The sequence below is a fragment of the Accipiter gentilis genome, chromosome Z (genome assembly GCF_929443795.1).
Source record: "Accipiter gentilis chromosome Z, bAccGen1.1, whole genome shotgun sequence".
Taxonomy (NCBI): Eukaryota; Metazoa; Chordata; class Aves; order Accipitriformes; family Accipitridae; genus Astur; species Astur gentilis.
The window spans coordinates 48,588,102-48,610,204 of NC_064919.1; the positions used below are offsets into that span (position 1 = coordinate 48,588,102).

General features: G+C 40.1%; 1 protein-coding gene across 1 annotated transcript in view; it reads left to right on the top strand.

The window, feature by feature from the left end:
* Positions 1-9,560, top strand: part of GDA (guanine deaminase) — a 30,167-nt gene extending 20,607 nt beyond the window's left edge. Inside the window, exons 9-14 of the mRNA XM_049795498.1 lie at positions 1,072-1,169; positions 2,552-2,619; positions 3,091-3,237; positions 5,644-5,762; positions 6,860-6,887; positions 7,912-9,560. Coding sequence (XP_049651455.1) covers positions 1,072-1,169; positions 2,552-2,619; positions 3,091-3,237; positions 5,644-5,762; positions 6,860-6,887; positions 7,912-7,982 — 531 coding nt within the window. The 3' untranslated portion in view covers positions 7,983-9,560. The remainder of the gene's footprint in view (positions 1-1,071; positions 1,170-2,551; positions 2,620-3,090; positions 3,238-5,643; positions 5,763-6,859; positions 6,888-7,911) is intronic.
* The last annotated feature ends 12,543 nt before the right edge of the window (positions 9,561-22,103 follow it).

Below are 22,103 nucleotides of genomic sequence, written 5' to 3' on the forward strand. Positions count from 1 at the left end.
TTACTGGTGCTAGGCTCCTGGTTGTTTGGTGAAGCATTCTATTAAACACAAGCTTAACAAAACCACAGACATTCCCTTCTCCCCAACCACCAAAACTAAGACACCAAATTATTTTTTTAATGTTTTAAAAGTATGTTTTTCAGAGCTGTGGCTGAAATATTTCCTTCTTTCTAAAAAGAAGTACAGATCAGCAGAGATACAGTTCAGCAGCTACCATACGTATATGTCCTTAACTTAAGATGTGGCTATTCTCATTGCATTTTCATTTATATTTGAGCTTGATGAGTAGAGACCAGCAAGGGTACAGTGCTATTAGGAGATGCTCAGTGGAAACAGTCCCTGTACTGTTCTCATTTTTATCAGCAGATTGCAAGACCTAACAGAGCTCTTGCTCTTCTCTTTGAGTAGGCATTTGGCATATGAGGTAATTCCAATTAGATTTGTCTGGGAATAGTTGGTTTATGACCTATTAGATGATACTATTCTATACTTATATGTTTTGTGTATACTGCTTGTGAACTTATTTTTAAAGTCAGCTATGTAGGCCAAGAAATAAAAGTCACTAATCAGTTGCATAACAAATTATATTATTCTAATTAAAGAATATTCCAAATATATATATCTTCCAGGTGCAAACCTTTAGAAAGACAATGGGAAACATGCTAAGAGTACATACATCTTCCATTGTATCTGATGTACTCCTAGCCCCAGTACTTAATTTCTGTGTTAGCTACAAAGCATAAATTGTAAGGTTATTACAGTGCTAGGGCGACTGGGGAATTCTTGCTTTTGTTCCTTGAAGCTCTTGAGTCACAGCAGACACTGCAAGAGTCAGCACCATTATCTTCTTACATTAATAAATGAATAAAAGTTGAGGGAGTGATATGTCAGGCATACTGAAGTTAATGAGAGTTTTTCACCTCTTGATTTCAAGACCTTCATTCAAGAAGTACCTTAATTTCCTGTGATGGTAACAGGTGTTCTTTTGGCTATTAAAAGCAGTACAGCAAAAATCACAGGCATTAAATTAAATGCAATATTGAGTAAATTGGTGATTCTCTTTTTCTTTAGACAGTGATGGCTCATGCCTGTCACCTTTCTGAAGAAGAGCTGAAACTTTTTAGTCTTCGCGGAGCTGCAATTTCACATTGCCCCAGTTCTAACTTTTCGTAAGTTAAAAAAACAAAAAAAGAAAAAAAAGAATGTTGTACAATTAAATAAAGCTGTTGTTAGCAGTACCCTGAGTTCAGCCTACCATTACATGGCTATTATATAATACCCCATTCCACCATGTCGTGGTTTAACCCCAGCCAGCAACTAAGCACCACGCAGCCGCTCACTCTCTTCCCCCCACCCAGTGGGATGGGGGAGAGAATCGGTAAAAAAACGGTAAAACTCATGGGTTGAGATAAGAACAGTTTAATAGAACAGAAAGGAGAAGATAATAATGATAATAATACAATAATAAAATTACAAGAATATTAATAATAAAAGAATTGGAATATACGAAACAAGTGATGCACAATGCAGTTGCTTACCATCCACCAACCGATGCCCAGTTAGTTCCCAAGCAGTGATCTGCCTCCGTGCCCAACTCCCCCCAGTTTATATACTGGGCATGACATCACATAGTGTATAATACCACTTTGGCCAGTTTGGGTCAGCTGTCCCGGCTGTATCTCCTTCCTGTGCCCCTCCAGCCTTCTTGCTGGCTGGGCATGAGAAGCTGAAAAATCCTTGACTTAGTCTAACACTACTAAGCAACAACTGAAAACATCAGTGTGTTATCAACAGTCTTCTCATACTGAATCCAAAACTTAACACTATACCAGCTACCAGGAAGAGAATTAACTCCATCCCAGCCGAAACCAGGACACACCAGAAGTGACATACTGGATTGAGCATGGGCATTCATGCTCCACTTCTGCGTGGTATGCTCTGGACTGACTTGTGATTGTTCAGTATAGTCGTATATATGTGTGTGTATATATGTATATATAAATAAATATTGATTTTTGAACTTTATTTCTTTTGACTGTTCTATCAATGGCAGATTCAGGCCATCTCCCTTTGCCCCAAAGTATGCTTATGTTTGGGGGAAATGGGAATGGGTTATATAGCCTTCTTTCTATTAAGGGATAATGAGATACTGTGTGGTATCCAGCCAGGATACTGTACTAGATGTTAACAGTCATTTTGCCTTTAACATAATATCTTGTTTGTGATGACTTACTGGAGCTCATGAAATGACCTCCCATCTCTGGGAATATACTTTACATCATATTTGGATTTTTTCACAGGTATGCTGAGAGCTCATTTTCAGCAGATAACTATAAAACTGTGGGAGTTTTTAATTGAGAAAAACTGCCTTTATTTTTAGTGATTAAATCCTATCTTTCAGATAGATGAGTGCAAATGCTCCATCCCTGTTTAATAAACACAATGTTTCACACGTTCTGAGAGCCTTTGTCATGAAATGACTGTACAGCCCTACGCTTCCTGAACTTTCTCTGCGTGTATCACACAGAACACGTTTCTTCTTCCAACCCAGGTTGTGCAGCGGTATATTAAATGTGCAAATGGTCCTGAAACACAACGTGAAGCTTGGCCTTGGCACAGGTTAGTAGGTTGCTGTAAAAATGGTTTCTTTTGGAAACCATTGGGAGATACAAAAACATGTCTGCTTGTTTGTATTTAAAAGTCAGCATGTCTCCAACCTATGGACCTGCTTTTTTTCCCCCACTACTTCTAGAGTAATGAAGTCTAGAGTACTGTAATCTAGAGCTGGTCCAGAAGTGTTTAAAAAGAAAAGCAAAAATCAATGAAGAAAATTTTGTTCCTGTCATGAGAGTAAACTGGGCTTGAACAAGAACTTATCAGGTTTCTCTTACTCTGCGTTGTGTTCTATTTACCTGACTTTGAATGGGAGAGCACCTTTATTAGGATTTATACATTCAGAGGGAGTACTCAGCAGTAAAACTTTTTGTGTTTACCACATCTGCCACTTCATAACATTTAATTAAAGCTCATAGAAATTTAACCTGGAGAATTATTCCCAAAGCTTGTTTCTAAGAGTCTGATCCCTTCTAGATGTTGCTGGTGGATATTCAGCTTCTATGCTTGATGCCATCAGGAAAACTATGATAGCATCTAACAGCCTTGCGATCAATAAGGTGAATGAAACAGGACTAACTCTTAAAGAAGCTTTTCAACTAGCCACTCTAGGAGGAAGCCAAGGTAAGAAGAAATGTCTTTAGGATGTACACAGAGTGCTACAACTCGTTTTGATATTATGTCTCCCTGTCTTTAAAAGGTGGCTGAATTCACAGGTTTTCTGGTGCCAGAGTGAAGTCTAAAATGGTATCTGCTGGGTAGAGATATGCTTCAGTCTCTCGTACCTGTACTAGGCTCATTACAGAAGAGTGTTCGTATTGATGTTGAGAGTTTAATAGTAGAGTCTTAATGATTTTTCAGGGTTGTACATTTTCTTTGCAAAGATCCTCAGACTTCTTAATCATTAGTGCCTGTATGTTTATCACACCAATTGGAAAGTCTTTGTTTTCTCAGCAACCAACACTTAAAGAGGAAAAGTTGTGCAATTACTGTGAAATCATGCATCCTGTTTGTCATCAGTTTCTAATTTTGTTTCTGCTTTTTGAGCTCTCAGTAAGGCAGTTTGTCACTGTCTTTCCAGCAAATCAAAACATCATGCAAATCACTGCTCAGTCAGAAAAAAGCACAAAGTTTAAACAGGATATGCACCATGGTTGTTTAAATTGCAGTTGCATCTGCAGAATATAGTCATATAGTATAACAGTTACTATGGTTCACTGGCATGTTTCGTCGTCATCAGTATGCATGTACTGATTTCTACAGTTAACAAGGTTTTAAGAGAACTTGTATGAGAGCAACTGAACTTAGCAGAGAGCAAATCCACACATGTGTAAAAATTTATTACTGTTCCAGTTAGCAGAAATGAGCTCACTACCTCCTAAAGAACTGGCCCCAAGTTTTTTTACTGTAATATTTTTGTAGCTGTCAAAAAACACCTTTGGGAACTACTAATAGAAGCTTGAAAGATGTAATGAAAATGTCATCAAACAGGTTTTCTCAGGACTGTATTTGACTTTCTAGAGGGTGTAATGGGGAAATAGAGAAGACAGAAAATGGGCAGGGGACAAAAAAGTAGAGATCTTTTCCCCACAAAATATGCTGTTCTCATAAAAGGTGAGAATAAATTAGGTGAGATACAGAAAGGAAAACTTATAAAAATCCTGAACTCATGTGGTTTCCCTTCCCAGCTACTCTTGCGCTTGTTCTGTCTGGGTTTTTAGGTGTACTTAGTAATGTGTTTATTTTATATATTGATTTTGAGCTGTTTTACCCTTACTGAATCACTTTCACGGGTAGAATATAAATTATTCATACAACCTTCCAGTAGCCTGGACAAGTACAGTTTGCAGAAATTTAAATGAGCGATTCTTTGTTGCAGTGATTTGCTTTGCTGAGACTCCTAAACACTTGTCACCCTCTTGTGTTTAATCTAAAAATTGCAGTCTGCTCACAAACCTGAAGGAATATGAGATCATTTTCATTGAAACTGGTAGGTAGTCAAAATATTTCACCATTTGGAGGAGTTTCAATGTCTTTGAGGTATTGTGGAGTTCCAAACTTCACTGAAGGCTGAAGTTCCTTTGTTGGACAGGAGCAATCTGAAAACAGGTGAACAGATTATTTGCAGATGTTATTCCCTTTGATAACTTAGTTTAACTCCAGAGTATTAGAGAAGTTGATTTAATACGCAGATACTTTGTACAACTTAAAACTATCCTAAATCGCTTCCAAGGAGACACAAAGGCCTCTCTTCAGGTATTCCAAGCACTTGCAAGCACCTGGTCACTGAAGATGAAATTACAGATTTTTCAGTGCTTGTGGACCTGAGAACCAGAGGTTGTAAGGAAGCTTTGAAATAACAAAGCTAAATAACAGACCACAAGACAAGCTATGAGACCTTCAGATCTAGCTATGATTTTTTTCCACACCATATTGTTCTTTGTCCTTCCTAATTACCCTCTATCCTCTCTGCACACCTCTTTTATTATCATATTATTATATGTTACTATAGTAATAGGTCTATACAACCCGTCAAAATTGCTTAAACTGTTTAAACGATTACATCTAATACTGCCTTAACAAGGTGAGTATTATTATATGCTTTACTGTTTCTCTGACTTCATTTCATTCATTGCCCCTTTTGAGGCTTTAATGTTTTTGCAATGTAAATGATTGTTATTTCACTTTAAACAGTGGCCTATACATCAGTTCTGCAATGACACAAAATCAATGGAGAACATATAAAGAACAAAAATAAAAAGAGGGGTTCAAATTGTTTTTCAGGTTTCTTTTACCCTTAACAGATGCTCTTCAGAAATTCACAAAATATATGTGTTTTTACTGAGGACTGGCTTAAGAACTCAGATGCTAACATACTCACTGTTGACTTTGCTTTAATGTTTTTCCTTGTAATCATCTAAATTCTTGTAGTTTTTGTTATGAACATCTCAAGTAAGTTGCCAGGTGCTTCCACATAGTGGAAAGAGGCTTGTGTTGAAGATCTGTTTGTGATCTTATTTTCTTCCTCAGCTCTAGGACTAGATGACGTGATTGGAAACTTTGAGGTCGGCAAAGAATTTGACGCACTGCTAATCAACACGAAGGCTTCAGACAGCCCTTTTGACTTGTTCTCTGCTGATAATTTTGAGGTAATCAGAACAGGATTAATGATCCAAAAAATTACCAGAAATGATGTGGGGAAGGTCTGTGATACAGCCAGAGTATGTCTCTTGAGAGTTATTCCAGTAGCAGGAGTCAGGTGTACTACACCACTGCTGTCTTGTTTCAGCCCAAGAGGTTCTGTGTTTGGTTTTTTTTAGAATCTTGCTGTCCTCAGTGACGGTCCCATATCCCCATGAACAGAAATGCGTGCAGCATTTATTAATGTATGTTTTATTAGCCCAAGCTGACAATTAGAGTTAGCTATTTGCAGTGATAAATGGCAGCCAAGAAAAAGCAATTCAGTTTTAGTTAACACTTTGAGTTCAAACTCAAAAATGGCAACCTGTTCCCAGATAAAGACTAGGTTGCCGTGACCGCACTGCTATTGTAAATTTAAGAAAGAGCTCTAGGCAGCTAATTTGAGTTGAAAGCACGGGTTTTATGGATGGAAATATATAAGCAGTGTTTGCATTATGCAACGAGCACACCTTCTCATACAGAAACCTTTTATAATTAAAAAGGTAATGAACAACTTGAATTTACTTATGTGGCCAGACTGTCTATCACCATCTCTATTCTGAATGTCACCATTTACTTAGAAATGGGGGCATAAGTGGTGAGGTAATTGTTCCTTAATTTGTTTCAGCCACAATAATCTGGATTAGATTGAATTATTTAAGTTTTAAATCTTTTCTTCTAATTCAAATAATTCTGGAAAAAAATATTTTCCAGTTTAAGAAGTCTAAACCTTTTTCGGTAAGTTAGCAGTTCTTAGGACTTTAAAAATGCTTACAATTTTGTCTTATTTTTCAATAAGTGAATCTAAGAACTCTAAAAAAGAGGGAAGGGAGGTATGGTGTTTTGGGCATATATTTGTCAAACTTGTGCAGTGTTTTCCTCCTAAGGCATACAGCCTCCTTACTGAAAGTTATTTATGAGAAAACATACAAATTAAGTTTTGATTTTACTGTTAGTAGGAATATTTGTGAAAACTATTTCTAGCAATTCTTTCAAGCTTCAAATAACTATGATCTGGGATATCAGATACTGTTTTCTGAATTTGGTTTTCTCCCATTTTTTATAGGACACTGTCCAGAAGTTCCTGTATCTAGGTATGTTCTGAGTCTCAGCCCACATAAAATTCTGTTGTTGTTTCATACATGAAAAAATGCCTAAATTAATGTGGAGGTTAATATTACATTTATTTACATATAATTAAATATACATTTGTTTACAGTAATTAAATATATTTACATTGTATAGAAACATTATTGATATTTATTTACATTAATCAAATATACATTTACTTACATTTATTAATTTTTATTTATAAATACTGAGTAAGAATGAAGTGGTATGGCTTTTGTTCTTTCGGACGTAGTCAAATAGTCAGCTTAACATGATCAGATGCACCAAGTTTGTCAGATTTATTACCACACCTATCTTTATCTACAATATGAGCTAAATCATGTTTCACAGTAAAGTAACACTGACGTGCTAATCCCCAGTCCAGAAACAGTTCAGCTCAGAAGGACTTCTGCAGACCAATTGCCATTGTCATTTTTTCACTCTCAAACAAAAAAGGCCTTTAAAACAAACAAAACCCCACTCAAAGAATCCCACCCTGCTAAAAGAATAGATATTCTTTATAGGACATCATCTGGAGCAAGAGCTGTGCTGCCCATTATGTTGTTATGTAGCGGTAATGGGTGTTAGCTCTGGCCATGTTTGTGTCATTCTCTAATTAAGCTTTTGCCTTTTTGAGGAGCTGGCTGAGGCAAACCAGCTTTACTGGTACCTGAGTTAGTTCAGATACTGTGCAACAATGTGTTTTCTGTACAGATATATAATATTTTCAGGCTTTGAATCTACTAAATGTATAGAAATGACACCATGACACCACTGCAGCACCTGAATGCTATGTTTATTTCTTCAAAAAAACATGGGTAGTTTAAACATCCATTGATCTTTGTGGTAGCCCTGACTATTTCTCTTCAAAGAAACTTTCTCAGTCCTAAGAAATGGTCACTGCAAATGATGTATTCCAAAGCTGATTTTGTGGACTGCATAATTTTCATTAATTAAATCAGTGCATAGATTTATGTGCAAATCTCTGTTTTGACCATGTTATTTCAGGTGATGATCGGAATATTTCTGAAGTGTATGTGGCTGGAAAGCAAGTGGTTCCTTTTTCAAGTTCAGTATAAATCCATTTCCCTTTCGCAAAATACTCTGCTGAACATTCTGCATCTGATTTGGAAAAGATTTCTTAAACACAGTGCCTGATCATCAGGATGACACCTCATTTTTTGTTTAATGTTTTAAAACTTGCAAACATTAGAAATTTCGTTAGACCATTCAAGAATTACTTTAACAAAATTGTCAGAGTTCTAGAGGAAATGGATATTCAGATTTATCTGTAAAAATAGCATGTGTGCATTGATAGGGGATTTGGTAAATACCTTAATTAAAGAAGACACCGGCGATTCCTTTTAATAATAGTGTAGGAAGCATTACAAAGAGAAGTGAGACTCTCATTGTTTATAATGCCTCTAGATTTAAAAACAAGCCAGTGCTAGTAAATTGATTTTGCAGATAATTTGTATCATGGAAGAATGCAATTTCCATAATACTATCACCAAATATGGAAAAATCAGTGACCTTTTGGGGCATTTAGAACATTTTCCAGTTTTCTTTAGGAGCTTATTTTTTTAAAAGTAATTATTTCATTTAAAACATTATTTTTTTAAGCTAAATTAGATAAGAGGCGTGTATTTATAAATAAGGGTCCTTATTATCAAAGAGTTCAGATTTGTCATTCATAGTTAGACAGAATGAAACGTGTTAAATTAGAAGCAGACACTAAGATACCTGAGCAGGCTACTCAATGACAAACGAACGAAGAGGTTTTTCTGGACTAGAAGGAGTGCTTCATCTAGTTCAGCCTCCTGCAGAACCTTTCCAAAGCTCATTTGCTCCTGACTGTTCAGACAGGACGATAGAATGTCCCTTGTCCTTTCTGTAAGGGAAGTGAGTAGGTTTATAGAAACATCCAAGAGAAACGGGCTATTTCTGGCCTTTACCACCTTTAACTTGAGGTGGAAATCATCACTGGAAAAAGCAGCTCAGCTTTAACGTGCTCTTTTGCATCTTTCAACGTGGCAACCATAATTCCAGCACTGTACAATTCAAAGTAAAAAGTGTGCCCTTTTTGTTTTGGAAATCTCTGTGATTTCCTTTCTTAAAAAGCGTATTTCCCTACTTTTTTTCAGAGACTTTTTTGGTTTTTTTTTTTTTTTGAGATTAGTCTGAGGAGGGGGTTGCTTCTTTTTTTCTTTATTATGTTTTTGCAAAACAAAGGCTGTAAACTTTAATTTCAGTGTCAATAGAGACAATATGGTATTGAGTTACCATAAACATGCGTTAAATATGGTTTTAAGGCCTGCTTCAAACTCCTTTGATTTCCTTAGACTAAGCTTTGTTTCACACTCTCATTCCACTGCCTGGCAACCTAAAGGCACAGGACTTCCCTCTGCTCACAAAACAAGGGGGGTCACTGCGCCCAATTCTCACTTTATGTCTACTTCTGAGAGAGCGCTTGGCCCAGCGTCGCTGATAACTTTCTGATTTTAAAAGCATTTTCAGAGTTTACATACCATTATGCTTACGCCTACGTCAGCCAAGATAGCGACGAGTGGAAGCGTAAAAGCTTGCTTGGGCACTTAAAGCAGTACCGTCTTTTCAGTGGGGGTTTTTTTTTGCCGAAGCTGAGCAGCCCCACGGAACAGCGGTGGGGGGGGACTTGGGGGGGATATGGGCTTGCAGACAGCACCCGCGTGCAGCTGCGCGCTTGCGCATTGAGACCCAGCTCAGGTGTCCTCGTCTGTGCCCTGTGCTTGCGGAGGCACAGCCTTCCTACCCATCACGCTCAATGATTCCTAAGGCTTTAGGAGTCAAGATTTAAGGATTAAGATTTCCACATTCCGTCAGGGTGTTTTCTTAACCATTTTGGTTTTCGTGTGTCCCAGTCCCCTACACAGTCGCACACTTGATTGGCAAATACAATCTTCAGCTTTTTAACTTGGTTTCCTGATTCAGGGAGCGTTTTTCCTCATGAATTTTGACATGAATTTAATTGACCAAATTTAATGTTCCAAAACCAAAGATCTGTGAGACACGTTTTAATCCCCCCAGTTACTGTTTGAAACTATTTTTAGGGAGTTTCATGGTTTTCAGCTTTGGCTCTCCTGCAGGAATGTTTTCTGGGGCGGAGGAAGATTACACAGCCCTGTACAATGTATGTTTGTACCCTACTTCGCTTCCAGAGCTATGAATTAAATCAGTGCTTTTATTTCAGTTGTGGTCTTAACTGTCTCAGACTTCATTGTTCTCCCCCTATTTTGTAGTGTTGTTAAGAATGGGATTCAGCATTTCTCCTTAAAAGATTTGCAGGGGAGAAAAGGTTGCTTATTTGCAAACTGGGAATACAGAAAAACTTCAGCAAGTTCAACACTATACTGCTGGCCCAGTTACAAAGGGACTCCTTAGGATAACTGCTGCCAATGACCTTTGTATCTGAATATTGGCTGTGTCATAAGCAGTTTGATTCTTGTTAAATTCAGATACAAGGTAGGAACTCAGCCTTTTGATTGTAGCTTTAGTAGTGCCTAGCACCCAGACACTACCCAGACTTAGAAATGGAGAATTCAGTTTTTAAGAATCTCAGCTGGAGGAGGAGCTCTGCCTGCTGGTAGTGCCATGGGTGGACTGCAGCACCCTGCAATGCCTGAGACCAGGGGAAGCGAGGACCAAGATGGATAGCGTTACACTAAATGCTGAGGTGCTTAGGGGTAAAGGAAAGAAGCCTGAATTTGATATGAGAGGAAGCCAGTGGAGGAATTAATATAACAAAAAACCTGGGAGGTACTTTCAACAACAGTATCTTAAATAGAATTGAATGGATAAAGACTGTAATGCCAGGAAAAAAGTCAAAGTGGTGTCCTCTGAGGTAGTCCGAAATGCTTGTTCAGTGGAGGACAGCTTGCGTGCAAAAATTTTAAGGTTTTAGGAGATACAGAAGATGTAGTAGCCAAACTTCTCTGAAGCAATTTTGGGAAAGTCACTGAAGATTCCACTGTGAAGTTTTGGCCCTTGGGACTCTCTGGCTGTATGTAGATTGCCAAGATACTTGGCGCAGTAAGGGAGGGTCAGTAGATGAAAGCAGTTACTGCTGAGACTTATACATCTACACTATATGCAGCTTAAGACTACATGTAGTGTCTTTCCTTGGACAGATGTTCGCACTGCATATGCAGTTTGAAACAGGCCAAATAATTGGTTCAGACTCTCAGTGTCTCTTTTAGAGGCTGGAGTATATTTGGCATGCAGCTAGACTCCAATGTAGTTTCCTCCAAAATAAACTTAATCCTTCTGTACCGAAACCACCCTGCAAACTGAACCAAGTTTCAGTAAGGGAGGATGATTATAAATTCACTTCAGAACAGCACTACTGTCTCAGACCAAAATGCTAATGGAGGCTAGGACTTGGACTGTTCCCCCTCCATCCTCATTGTCACAGAACTTAGTAGCTGAAAACAAATTAAAGCAATTGTCCTTCCCTCTTCCCACCTCTAAAAAACAACAACAAAAAAAAACCAACAAAAAAAAAAAGTTAAAGTTAGGCAACCAAACCCAGACACTAAGGGGAGATGAATAAGTGGAAGAAAAGAAAGAAAGGGATAATTTTCAGTCAGTATAAATTGACACCGTGCTACTGACATAAGATAAAACCTCTGGAAAAATGTACACACAGCTGTTTCCAGATGTCACTCCCCATTAGTTCTCTTGTGAGATTGTGGATGGGATCTTTGTTTCTTAATGTGTCTTTGTGTTCAGTGTTAGTGCACCATTCAGACAAAGAAAAAAAAGGGTAGTTTGTAGAAAGCTTGCTTGTTGGGACAATATGCTTAATGTGTTCTATGTTCAGGTGAGCACTTACTTATAAATGGAATGTATTTGAATTACTGTTATATGTTGATCTCGTGTCACTTCAGGTTTTGATTATTAATAAAATGCTAGTAAGTATTGCCTATGCATTACGCAGCATTATATGAATTATTCATGTGTGGCAAGTGGAGTTCTGCACTTTAAGATGTTGCCTTGGCCTAATGTTTATATTTATTCTGTGTTTTTTGTGCAATCAGAAAGCTTTGTAGGGGAAGAAAATGTGTATTTGTTCACTGTTCTGAACATGTTCGGTATTGTAAGTGCACTTCCTGTTAGAAAAAGAAACGTTAAAATGACCCTGTTTAAAAGTCTGTGCCTGATTATACACTCATGAATGAAAAAGTTACAATGGTTTTATGAAAGCCGACATGAGTAGTAATATTTTAATTTAAAAATATTTACAGAGAAATAGATTTTTTAAATTTTAATTGTGATTATGCAATGCAGATTAGCAAAAGATAATAATTCCTGCTTAATATCTACTGTTCTACTGAGCAAAAGAGACCGCAACTATTCTTGATTATACATTTAAAAAGAAAATGAAAGTCTTGAAAAATAAAAGGCCCAAGTTCAAAGAATATCCCAGTTTTAAAAGGAAAAGGTATCAACAATATTGCTCAGAAAAGATGTTTAAAAATACTGTTTTAGGCATTTCCAGGAACAATCCAAAACAGTTGATAAGGTGGATAGCTTTTAAAATACTGGGTTTGTATGAATAAACGGTGCTGCCTTATCTGCAGCCCTGTGTGTAGCAGTGGTCAACTCATCTCTAAAATGATAGTGTACAAGTAGAAGATTTTTTTTAAAAAAAGCCAAGGAATTTTGAAAATTTGCGAAAGTGCTGGGGAAAAAAACAAGGATTTGAGAAGAAATTTGAAAAGGGTGGTAGCAGAATACAAAATAATGCAAAGTAGAAAGAAGCTAAATCAGAGGAACTCATAAAAACACGATGAAGTGTCAGTGAAGTTTTAGGTGGGAAACACTCAGAAAAGAAGATTCATTCTCTGTCAGTGTTCTTTTAAATCATGGACCTCATTCCTTCTGAAAGTCATTGAGGCCCAACAACTGAGCAGATTTCCAAATCAGTTACTTACATGCTTAATAATACAAGCCCAAATAATCGTAGCTAATCATAGCATAATTATATAACACTTTTCAACTCTTAGCCTCTACTTCAAAATTTAAATCAAAATTACCTGTATCAACTCCAGAAGGAACCTGGCGTAAGGGCACGCTATGCTTTATCTCCACATGTCCTGTGAAACATTTGGCATTGGCCAGGTCAAAGACTTAACTAGTCTGGTCCCAGGGAAGAATGTCGGCTCCTGCATGTCCCAAAGATCATCCTCTGTTGTGTGCCTGGTGGCGTGGTGATGACTGAGCCTGACACAGGAAGACAAGCATCTGGCGTGACTAAAGTAACTGAAAATGAGCTGGTTTAAAAATCAGATTGCTTTGAAGTTAAGGACACTGCAGAGAGCACAGCACGTTTTAAACTACACGGGCATATACCTAACAGTGAACTTGTAGGTACTAGGAACTTCGGCTTAAAGTTGGGGGATTGTTCTAGACCCTTGTATTGTATGTGCAACAACTTGTGCTTCTCTCAACAGAGGAGCCAGCAAATGACAGCTGCAAGGCTCTCTGTACAAAAACACAACAGCAATAAAAACAATTCTTGGGAAGCCAAAAGAACATCAGCAACATCAACAACAATCTGTTGTGTAAAGCTGATAGAACTGTTAGTTTTTCTTGAAAGGCTGAGCAGTGTTTCTGGAGCGTAGTTTCCAGGAAATGTCAGTGGAAATTTCTTCTTGGAAAATGCCTTGAATTGCAGTGTGCTCCAGCCAGTGAGGTCCCCTGTGGCTTCTGCAGAGGCAGTCACTTCTGTAGAAGTGCATGCAATAGTCATGCCTGGACTCACACTCCTTCCCCTGGTAAGGATTCTTAAGTGTGTATTCACTTTAATTCTGGTTTTACTTTGTGGTTTCTCATACACTTGGTTTTAGTTTGAAAAGAATTATGCTGAGTGAGTGGAGTTGGGAGAAGGATAAGACTAAAAGGCAATCCTATACCCACCTGCCTAACACTTAAATTCACAAAATATTTGTCCCATCAGGTAGATGTCATTATGTTTGCACAGCTCACAGATGCAGTGATTTGGCTTAATGACTTGTCATGGTTTAAGCCCAGCCAGCAACTAGGCAACTCACAGCCGCTCGCTCCCTGCGCCCTGACCAATGGCATGAGGAGGAGAATCAGAAAAAATGTAAAACTCATGGGCTGAGATAAGAACAATTTAATAACTAAAGTAAATTAAAATGTAGCACTAACAACAGTAATAGTAATATGGTAATAATAATTGCAATGAAAAGTAATATAATAAAATAATTAAAAAAAAAACCCAAGAAAAGACAAGTGACACACAATGCAATTGCTCACCACCTGCTGACAGATGCCAGAGCAGCAATCCGCCCCTCCCAGCCAACTCCCCCCAGTTTATATACTGAACATACCGTTCTATGGCATGCGATAGCACTTTGGCTAGTTCGGGTCAGCTCTCCTGGCTGTGCTCCCTCCCAGCTTCTTGTGCACCTGCTTGTTGGCAGATTATGGGAAACTGAGAAATCCTGAACTTAAGGTAAGTGCTACTTAGCAACAACTAAAATGACAGTGTGTTATCAACATTATTCTCACACTAAATCCAAAATACCAGCTACTAAGAAGAAAATTATCTCTATCCCAGCCGAAACCAGGACACGCTTGAGTTAGCTGGTAACAATTAAACCCAGCCAAGACCAGGATGTAAACTGTGAGCAGCTGGCAAAAACACAGAAAGTCCCCACAGGCTTTGCTCAGCCAAGTGCTCTTAGGCACATTTAGGTACAAAAACTCCCTGGAGATAAGCCTTCAGTAGAAGGGACCACTGTCTATGACAACTGAAGGCTTTGATCTGTGTCCTGTCTGTTCTTGTGGCTTCAGAGCTGGTTTGTGTGTTCCTTTAACAGCTTTTGCTGATGAAGCTTTTAAAAAGCTGTTGCACATACTCCTTAGTTGAGGAAGTTTGCAGCCCTTGCTTCAAGACGAACCTTGTTTCCCCAAAAAAGAGTTTGTATCTCACTGGAGTAAGCTTTTCTGATTCTGGTCGTTGGTTTTGTCTGCTTGTTGCCTGTTGTGCATAGGCTCTGGTTCTTTCGTTTGTGAAAAATGCCTAACTGCAGTTAATGTTGTTGAATTTATTCTTCCTGTTGTACTCGTGTAGTTTCAAGGAAAAGCAGTGTATTAGGAAAAATGGTATATGTGATTTCCACTGTTCTGCTTGGTTTTGATCATGCTAAATGGGAAGTCATGTACTGTGGAAACAAAATAAAGAGGCCTTGTGTTTACACCAACCCTCATCTCTTTCTGTGTTTGACTTTGGAGGAAAGGTGGCAAGCTGACTGATGAAGATTTACAGTGAAGACCATAATCCACAGCAAAGTGTTGGAGGTGCACAGAACTTACCTGTTCCCTGGGGAACTTGGGCGCATGCATCATAGGGGTTTGCAAACTCTGCTTAGTATGCATAACGTTATTTTAGGGCATCTTCTTCCAGATTCAAAACTCTTACAGCTTTTTGTGTATCTTTATTACCAGATTTGTTGGCTTGATAAATCAAAGCCAGTGCTTCAGTAACCTTTTTATTATTTTGTGTCTAAGTAGACTATCCTGAAATGCTTTCTTCTTGTGCTTGGCAGCAAGCATACAGAGTCACATGTCCTTTAATGTGTTTTCTTCACTTTCTTACTTTTCAAAGTTTAGGCATAGAAATGTCCCCAGTCTAGGAAGCTCTGAAATTCAAAAGAAGTGGATTTCTTTTAAAACAAACTACCATAGGAGAACCACTGAGGAATTGTATGCTGAAATTTTGAGAATTATGTGCAAGTTGTTACCAACTTATGCAAAACTGTGTGCACAAGATATAAAGCTGTTATGTATTTTCATCAACCAACTTAGCAGCAGAAGTCATGCAAACTACAGAGAAAAGACAAGTGAAAGAAAACTTCTTCATAGACTAGTGTTCTTGATAGAAGGGCCCATTTAGGCTTTGAGCATAGGAATTCTGCTACTTAACATTTTCTTTAGGAAAATAGCAGTAAGAAATGCTTTTGTGACATTTTGCTAGAGTGGTATGTTGAGACTAACCTATTTAAAGTAGTATAAGCTCCAGATGTAAGCACAGTTGTTGTGGTATAGAGGGTTTGTGAGCCAGTTTCAAAATTTGAGAGCCTTTGGGTATGTTGTCGGTAAATCTCAGGCTACAATTATCTGTTTCACTACAATGAGTTGATGCAGGCACAGCTTGCGCAAGTGAGCACAGAATTTGCAGGCTTAAAAAAGCGCCATTGAATAATCATGAACACGTTACCAGTGTAATTTTCATCAGTCTTCTCCTATGGCTATTAAAAAGAATACAATGACTGTTCTTGGTTTGGGATCAGATACTGAATCATTTATAACTGAGCTTAATAGGTTTATAGTTCATGAGTTAAGAGCATAGTTAAAATGCAAAATGAAGGTTGCTTGCCCCATGCTTGTACTCTGTAATTAGCTGTCTTTCTTCCAAAGTAATGAGTTTGTGACTGCATTCTTGCATTAATTCTGATTAAAACTGTCCTTTAGGAATTAACCTAAAAATATGGCCAGAAATGCCATGAAATCCAGATGAAATATGAGCAGTGCCTCTTCCTTTCATATTTTGTCCTAGAGGTACCATCTCAAAATATGAAAGGTATTTTGCTTCTTAGAACCTGGAAGTATTAAAACATTAGCTAAACTTTAATCTCAGCCCCCACTTAAACAAATCTCAACCTCCCAGCACGGTGGTGCAAGGTTCATAGCTGTAAGAAACCCAGCCCCTTTGATAATTCATACAGAATACCAATTCCAGCTAGTTCTGGGCAGTGCTAATACTCGTTATATTAACTTGATGTTGTAAAAATTGTTTCCTGAGCTTTTATTTTTGAGGAGGAGTCACCATTGTTGTATTTTTATGGCTTGTGAAACAGCAAACAGATGTGCCAAACGGGAACATTGCTGTCTTGCAGCACCCACCAGCCAGCGCTGAGCAGTCGTCCCTACCCCAGCTGAGGGGCTGCATATGTTGGGGGCATTTCCAGCATTGTTACGTGAAGATCCACAAGCTCTGAGGGATAACTCAGGGAAAAGAGAAAGAGTTTGAACTGTATGCAGAAGATGGTGTTACAGAAAGAGAGATTCCCAGATTTCTAGGCCTAAACGTATAAAGAAATGAACTGTTGCAATCCTCAGCTCTGACCTCTCCAGGCCCTGAGGGGGGGATGGATGAGGTACCCCATGAGGCCATGCCTTCATCACGTACCCACCTGTGGGGCTGAAAGTCTCAGTGAAAGCCAGGACACGCGCAGGGCAGGTTGGAGTGACTAGGGCTGGAGTTGTTCCAGGCACAGTGGGTAAGAGCAGCGTGACACTACGCACACGCTAAACGCTCACCATCTTGGCTTATTACAGGGGCTTGCTCCCTCAAGCGTGGTGCTCCACTGAACTCCGTGCTAACAGTCTGGGAGGTTGCTTGGACACCCCATCGCTCCGCCAGCTTACATGAGCAGCCCAAACTCTCACCGGAGGCCTGTCAGAGGGCAGGGAGCTGAGCACAGTTTCCTGCCACTCCCGGGCTGGTGCCCCCATCACTAGGGCATCCTCTCCTCAATGCCATCTCAGACATCCTCACCTCAACACCATCTCAACCTTCAAGAATAAAATGAAATTCAAATTGCTGTACTTGCACTTCTTCTGATACAAATGCCATCTCGAAGTGGTTCGTGTGCACAGACAGCTCTTAGCTGTGCTTCTGCCTGGTTTGGGAGCTGTTGCTATCCTGTAGCAGCTGCCACATCTGGCTGTAGGTGCTGATGTGGGACGAAGACAAGGTGAGGCAGTGTGAGGTGGAACATGGCATGAGCAACCTTCATAAACCCCTGCACTTCAGGTTTCTTTCTCTCTTTAAAAAGAACAGTGGTTGGTAGTACTACCCCTGCTTTGTAAAACCCTTTGAGGTGTTGCAGGGGAAAGGGAAAGGGAAAGAAGGGAAAGGGAAAAAGAAAGGGAAAAGGGAAAGGGAAAGGGAAAAGGAAAGGGAAAAAGAAAGGGAAAAAGAAAGGGAAAAGGGAAAGGGAAAAAGGAAAGGGAAAGGGAAAAGGAAAGGGAAAGGGAAGGGAAAGGGAAAGGGAAAAGGAAAGGGAAAAAGAAAGGGAAGAAAATGAGAGAGAATAAGGAAAGCAAGAACAAAAGAAGTAATGAAAAGAAGAGTGGGAGGAGAAAAAATGGAAGAAACAAGAATTTTTGTCCTGCTTTTTGCTGCTGTATTTCCAAGGCTGTGTCTTACAGAAGTGTTTCGGACCAGTGGAAGCAGCCCAGGGGTAGGGGCAGCAGGGGCCAGGCTGTGAGTGGAGGGTGGTATCTGCCTGCGCTGCTCTACCCCCATCCCTGCACAGCCTTCTCCTGGAGCATGTTTCCTCAAGGCTGGGCTGCCAGGGCATCTACAGTCTTCCTAGCCCCCTGGTGAGCCACAGCCCTCTGATAATGCCCCCTCACAGTATCACATGCCATCACCTTTTGTGAGTATCTCTGCACTTTCAAAGTACAGTGCATCACTTAGAGAAGCAGCTGCTTGCAAGCACCATACAGCCATTGCCCTACACACTTACTACCATTTCACGCTTTTGACTCCAGTGACCTATAAACCTTCCATTAAAAAAGTCTGACCCATACAGATAGTTGGAGTAATAGCTGAAATCCAGGGCAGACAAAGGTACAAGAGTCTTAGATGCTGCACTGTCTGACAGTTGCAGTACTTCTTTGAACGGTCAAAGCAAGGACAAGCTTTTGTAACTTGTTTTCGAAACCCAAGATTACCATGCAACCCAAACATTCTCATAGAAGCAAAGACCGTGAAGATTTCAGCTGGCCTTCTTTTGTAGAAGAAGGTTACAAAACCAAGGTCCTAGACATTACCAAGAATATTTGTAATGTTACCAAGGACTTTGTAATAATCACAACAGTCCTTACTTAAGTCCTTACAACAGACTTACTCATCCTTTTACACTACAGGGTGAGAAAATCATCATGGCCCAATTGCTGCTTCGGTCTTTGGCAAAGCCCAGGAGAGACCAGCTGGGCACTGCTGCTTCTCTGCCAAGAGAGGGGATATAATGATGTGCATCTTCCCTTGGCCTCGAGGATTCACCTGCCAGCTCTGCCCCTCTCTGGAGAAAAGAAAGCCACCACTGACTGCTTGCAAAGGTGTAAGCAACCTGCTCTGATAGGCAGTGAAATATTACATCATATTGCTCCTCTCTGTAGTGTTTGTGCTGCATTGTGAGAGTTAAACCTTTCTGCAGGCATAATTTTACCAACGCCTTCCAGCCTCAACAGCATGAGAAGATGCTTATAAAGGGGACTCTTGCCTGTTCAGCAAGGAACACTGCACCCTAGTTACTAATATCACCTAAATAATTGCTTTGGGTGGTTCTGTTATTTAGAGAAGTGTTCTGGAGTGTTAATTGTATATGTGATATCGGTGCTAAATGCACTGAACCGTCTTTTGCATTTGCAGAGATGGTGACTCACTAAGTAAGTTCACTAAATCCCTACATGTTTAACTCCAAAATATGGGGGCTGAGCTAACAGATTTCAAAGCAGTATTTAACAAGCCTATTTCTCTGCTGCCCACACAAATGCGTACTAATAATCAGACAAAATTAAGTATGAGAATGATTCGTGTGGTGTCTCTCACGGGCATAAATAGCTTCCATGCTCCCCTCTGCATTTCCCTTGGATCATTTACTGTGCAGAGGGTGATCAACTTTAGTGGCCTTTTCAATACTAAAATAAGGTGAGCATGACACCAGAGGTTAAAATATTTGTACACTGGACTTTGAGACTCCTATTTTAACACTTTATCGTATCATCATAAAAATAGAAAAAAAATGCTCTTATTTATTGCTGCTTGCATGTCAGATCACTTAACATGACATAAAATTCCTGGTTGCAAACTTCCATAAAATTATAAAACAGACTGGAAAAAACCCTACTCCCCCCCTTCCCTGACAAGAAATAATTTCCCTTGCATTTTCCTTTTTTTTTTTTTTTTTTTTTTTTTTTTTTTTTGGTGGTGTTCCTCTTAGAGTTTGCATAGGCAGCCAGGAAAACCTTTGTTGTAAAATCTCACAAGTCAGGTCAGATATGGTCAAAATTCATGCAGAGGCCCTGTGAAGGACATTCACATATTGCAGAAATTCTATCTTCATTGCTTTTAAAGGAAGAACATCATTTTGAAAATCGAAAAAGGGACCAGAGACACAACACTCCCTCGCCGGAGCGATCCACGTGGCAGCTTGCAAAGCTTTGTGTGGGCTTTGGGAGCACATTTGTGCCTTGCCTCTGAGCACAGGTAAAAGCGAGGTCAGCATCCCCTGGGCAAATTCAATCTTCCTTGGCACTTGCAGTGAGTGTGGGGGTTATGAGACTGCTTGTGCTGGGGCAACGCTGGTGGAGGGGATGCTGTCCCACCCCCATATAGGCTCAGCTCCTTCTGGCTGACTTCAAGCATTTTCTCCATCTTTTAGTCACTTGCCCCAACACCCTGTGGACCAGCAAAGGCAGTAAGTGCTTGCTCCCGTCGCAGTGAACCTGGCAGGGGCTGAGTTGGTCTAGGCAGGGCCTGGTAGCTGACCCAGCACCTCTGAAATTCCGCATCCAGCATCACAGTGGTGGTGTGTCATAGACAGCCCCTGAGGCGCCGTGAATAACTCTGCCCTTTGGATAGCATTTTGGGCTACTTGAAGTCCCTCTGAGCTCTGGTGCTCAGCAGGATACGGTCAAAGCGGCCCGATTTCATGGTGCTGGAGCTTGGCACTATCAGCGCAGACAAAATAAACAAGCCTGTCCAAAATATTTACTTGGCCCTGAAACCTTGTTCTGGGACTCACTGCTACGCCTGATGATTTCTTCAACTAAACAAATGGGGTAGATCTGTCCTTAGTCTGTAGCCTTAGGAAAGGGGAACCTTAAGATACCAGTTAGTTTCTTCTATTTTCGTTTCCTTCTAAATGCAATTTTCTTATATTGAAATTCCTTGTCAAGACAGAGGGGGGAGGAAAAAAAAAAAAGGCTATTATTCAGATGCTGAGTCACTGAAGGGAGAGGCTTGCCACGGCTGGAGGAGGCATTGCCAGGAGAGGACGGGCTGGGGGTGGCACTGCCGCGGGTACGGCTCGGACCGTAGCCCTGCCAGCCAGCGTGGGACTGCTGGAGGGGCATGGGGACCCCAAACCGGGCCGTGGGGAGGCTTAGCAGCTGGGACTCCTGCTTGCGTGGGGACGTCAGTGTCAGGGCTGTCCTGGCCATCCTTTCCCGCAGATTTTGTGAAGTGCCAAGACCTACCCAGCAATCACTTTCGGACGTGTCAGCAGGGAGCTGAGGCACGGGGAAGACTGTGGTTAGCCACAGCTTATTTTAAGCTGAATCAGCCTCCTGAGCGGTGTTGTGTTACTAGCTTTGTGGGCTGAGAACCGGCTCTTTCCTTGAAGTAGGAAACAAAAAAGCCATACACTATGCTCGTGGCTGTAACCCTAGATACACAAAAGGTTTTAAAAAGGCAAAAGCATGACCCTGATCTCTGGAAGACACAAGGCTTCACTTCTCTACACAGAGCACTGGGACAACTCAGGTGGAAGAGTGAAAGGCAGGGATTTTCAGATCCAGCTCTCCTCTAGAACAGAGCTGCGCACCAACAAGGTGTGTTTGAACAACAGACTTTAAGAAAACCACAATGACCAGGTTTGGGAAAACACATGGATTTTATACAATCCCTTTGCCTGTACTCCACCTAACTAAATTGTATTTGGTTAAAAAAATAAACAGAAGTCAGCAACTTAACTGATGCTAGTAAAACATGCCCCAAAAAAAGGCATAGTTGGCAGAAAAAAAGTGGAAGGTACCCTGACTGCTTAGGACTTGTAGTCAATAGTGACATTTTTGTGTCAGCTTTTTTAAAAATAGCCCTCTATTTGTAGCCCCAAATGGCATACTACTTATACGCAGAAGCAGGCTGTGCATATGTTAACTTTCTTTCTCCTGGACTAATAAGCCCTGCAAAGATATGTGCTTGGCATAACCTTTTACCGTAGTTAGTTAAAAAATACCCACGCACCCACACACACACACACCCCCCCCCCCAGCGGCTTTTCAAATTATGTGAACTGTTTTAAGAAAATCACAGACGTGTTTCCTTCAGACTGTAA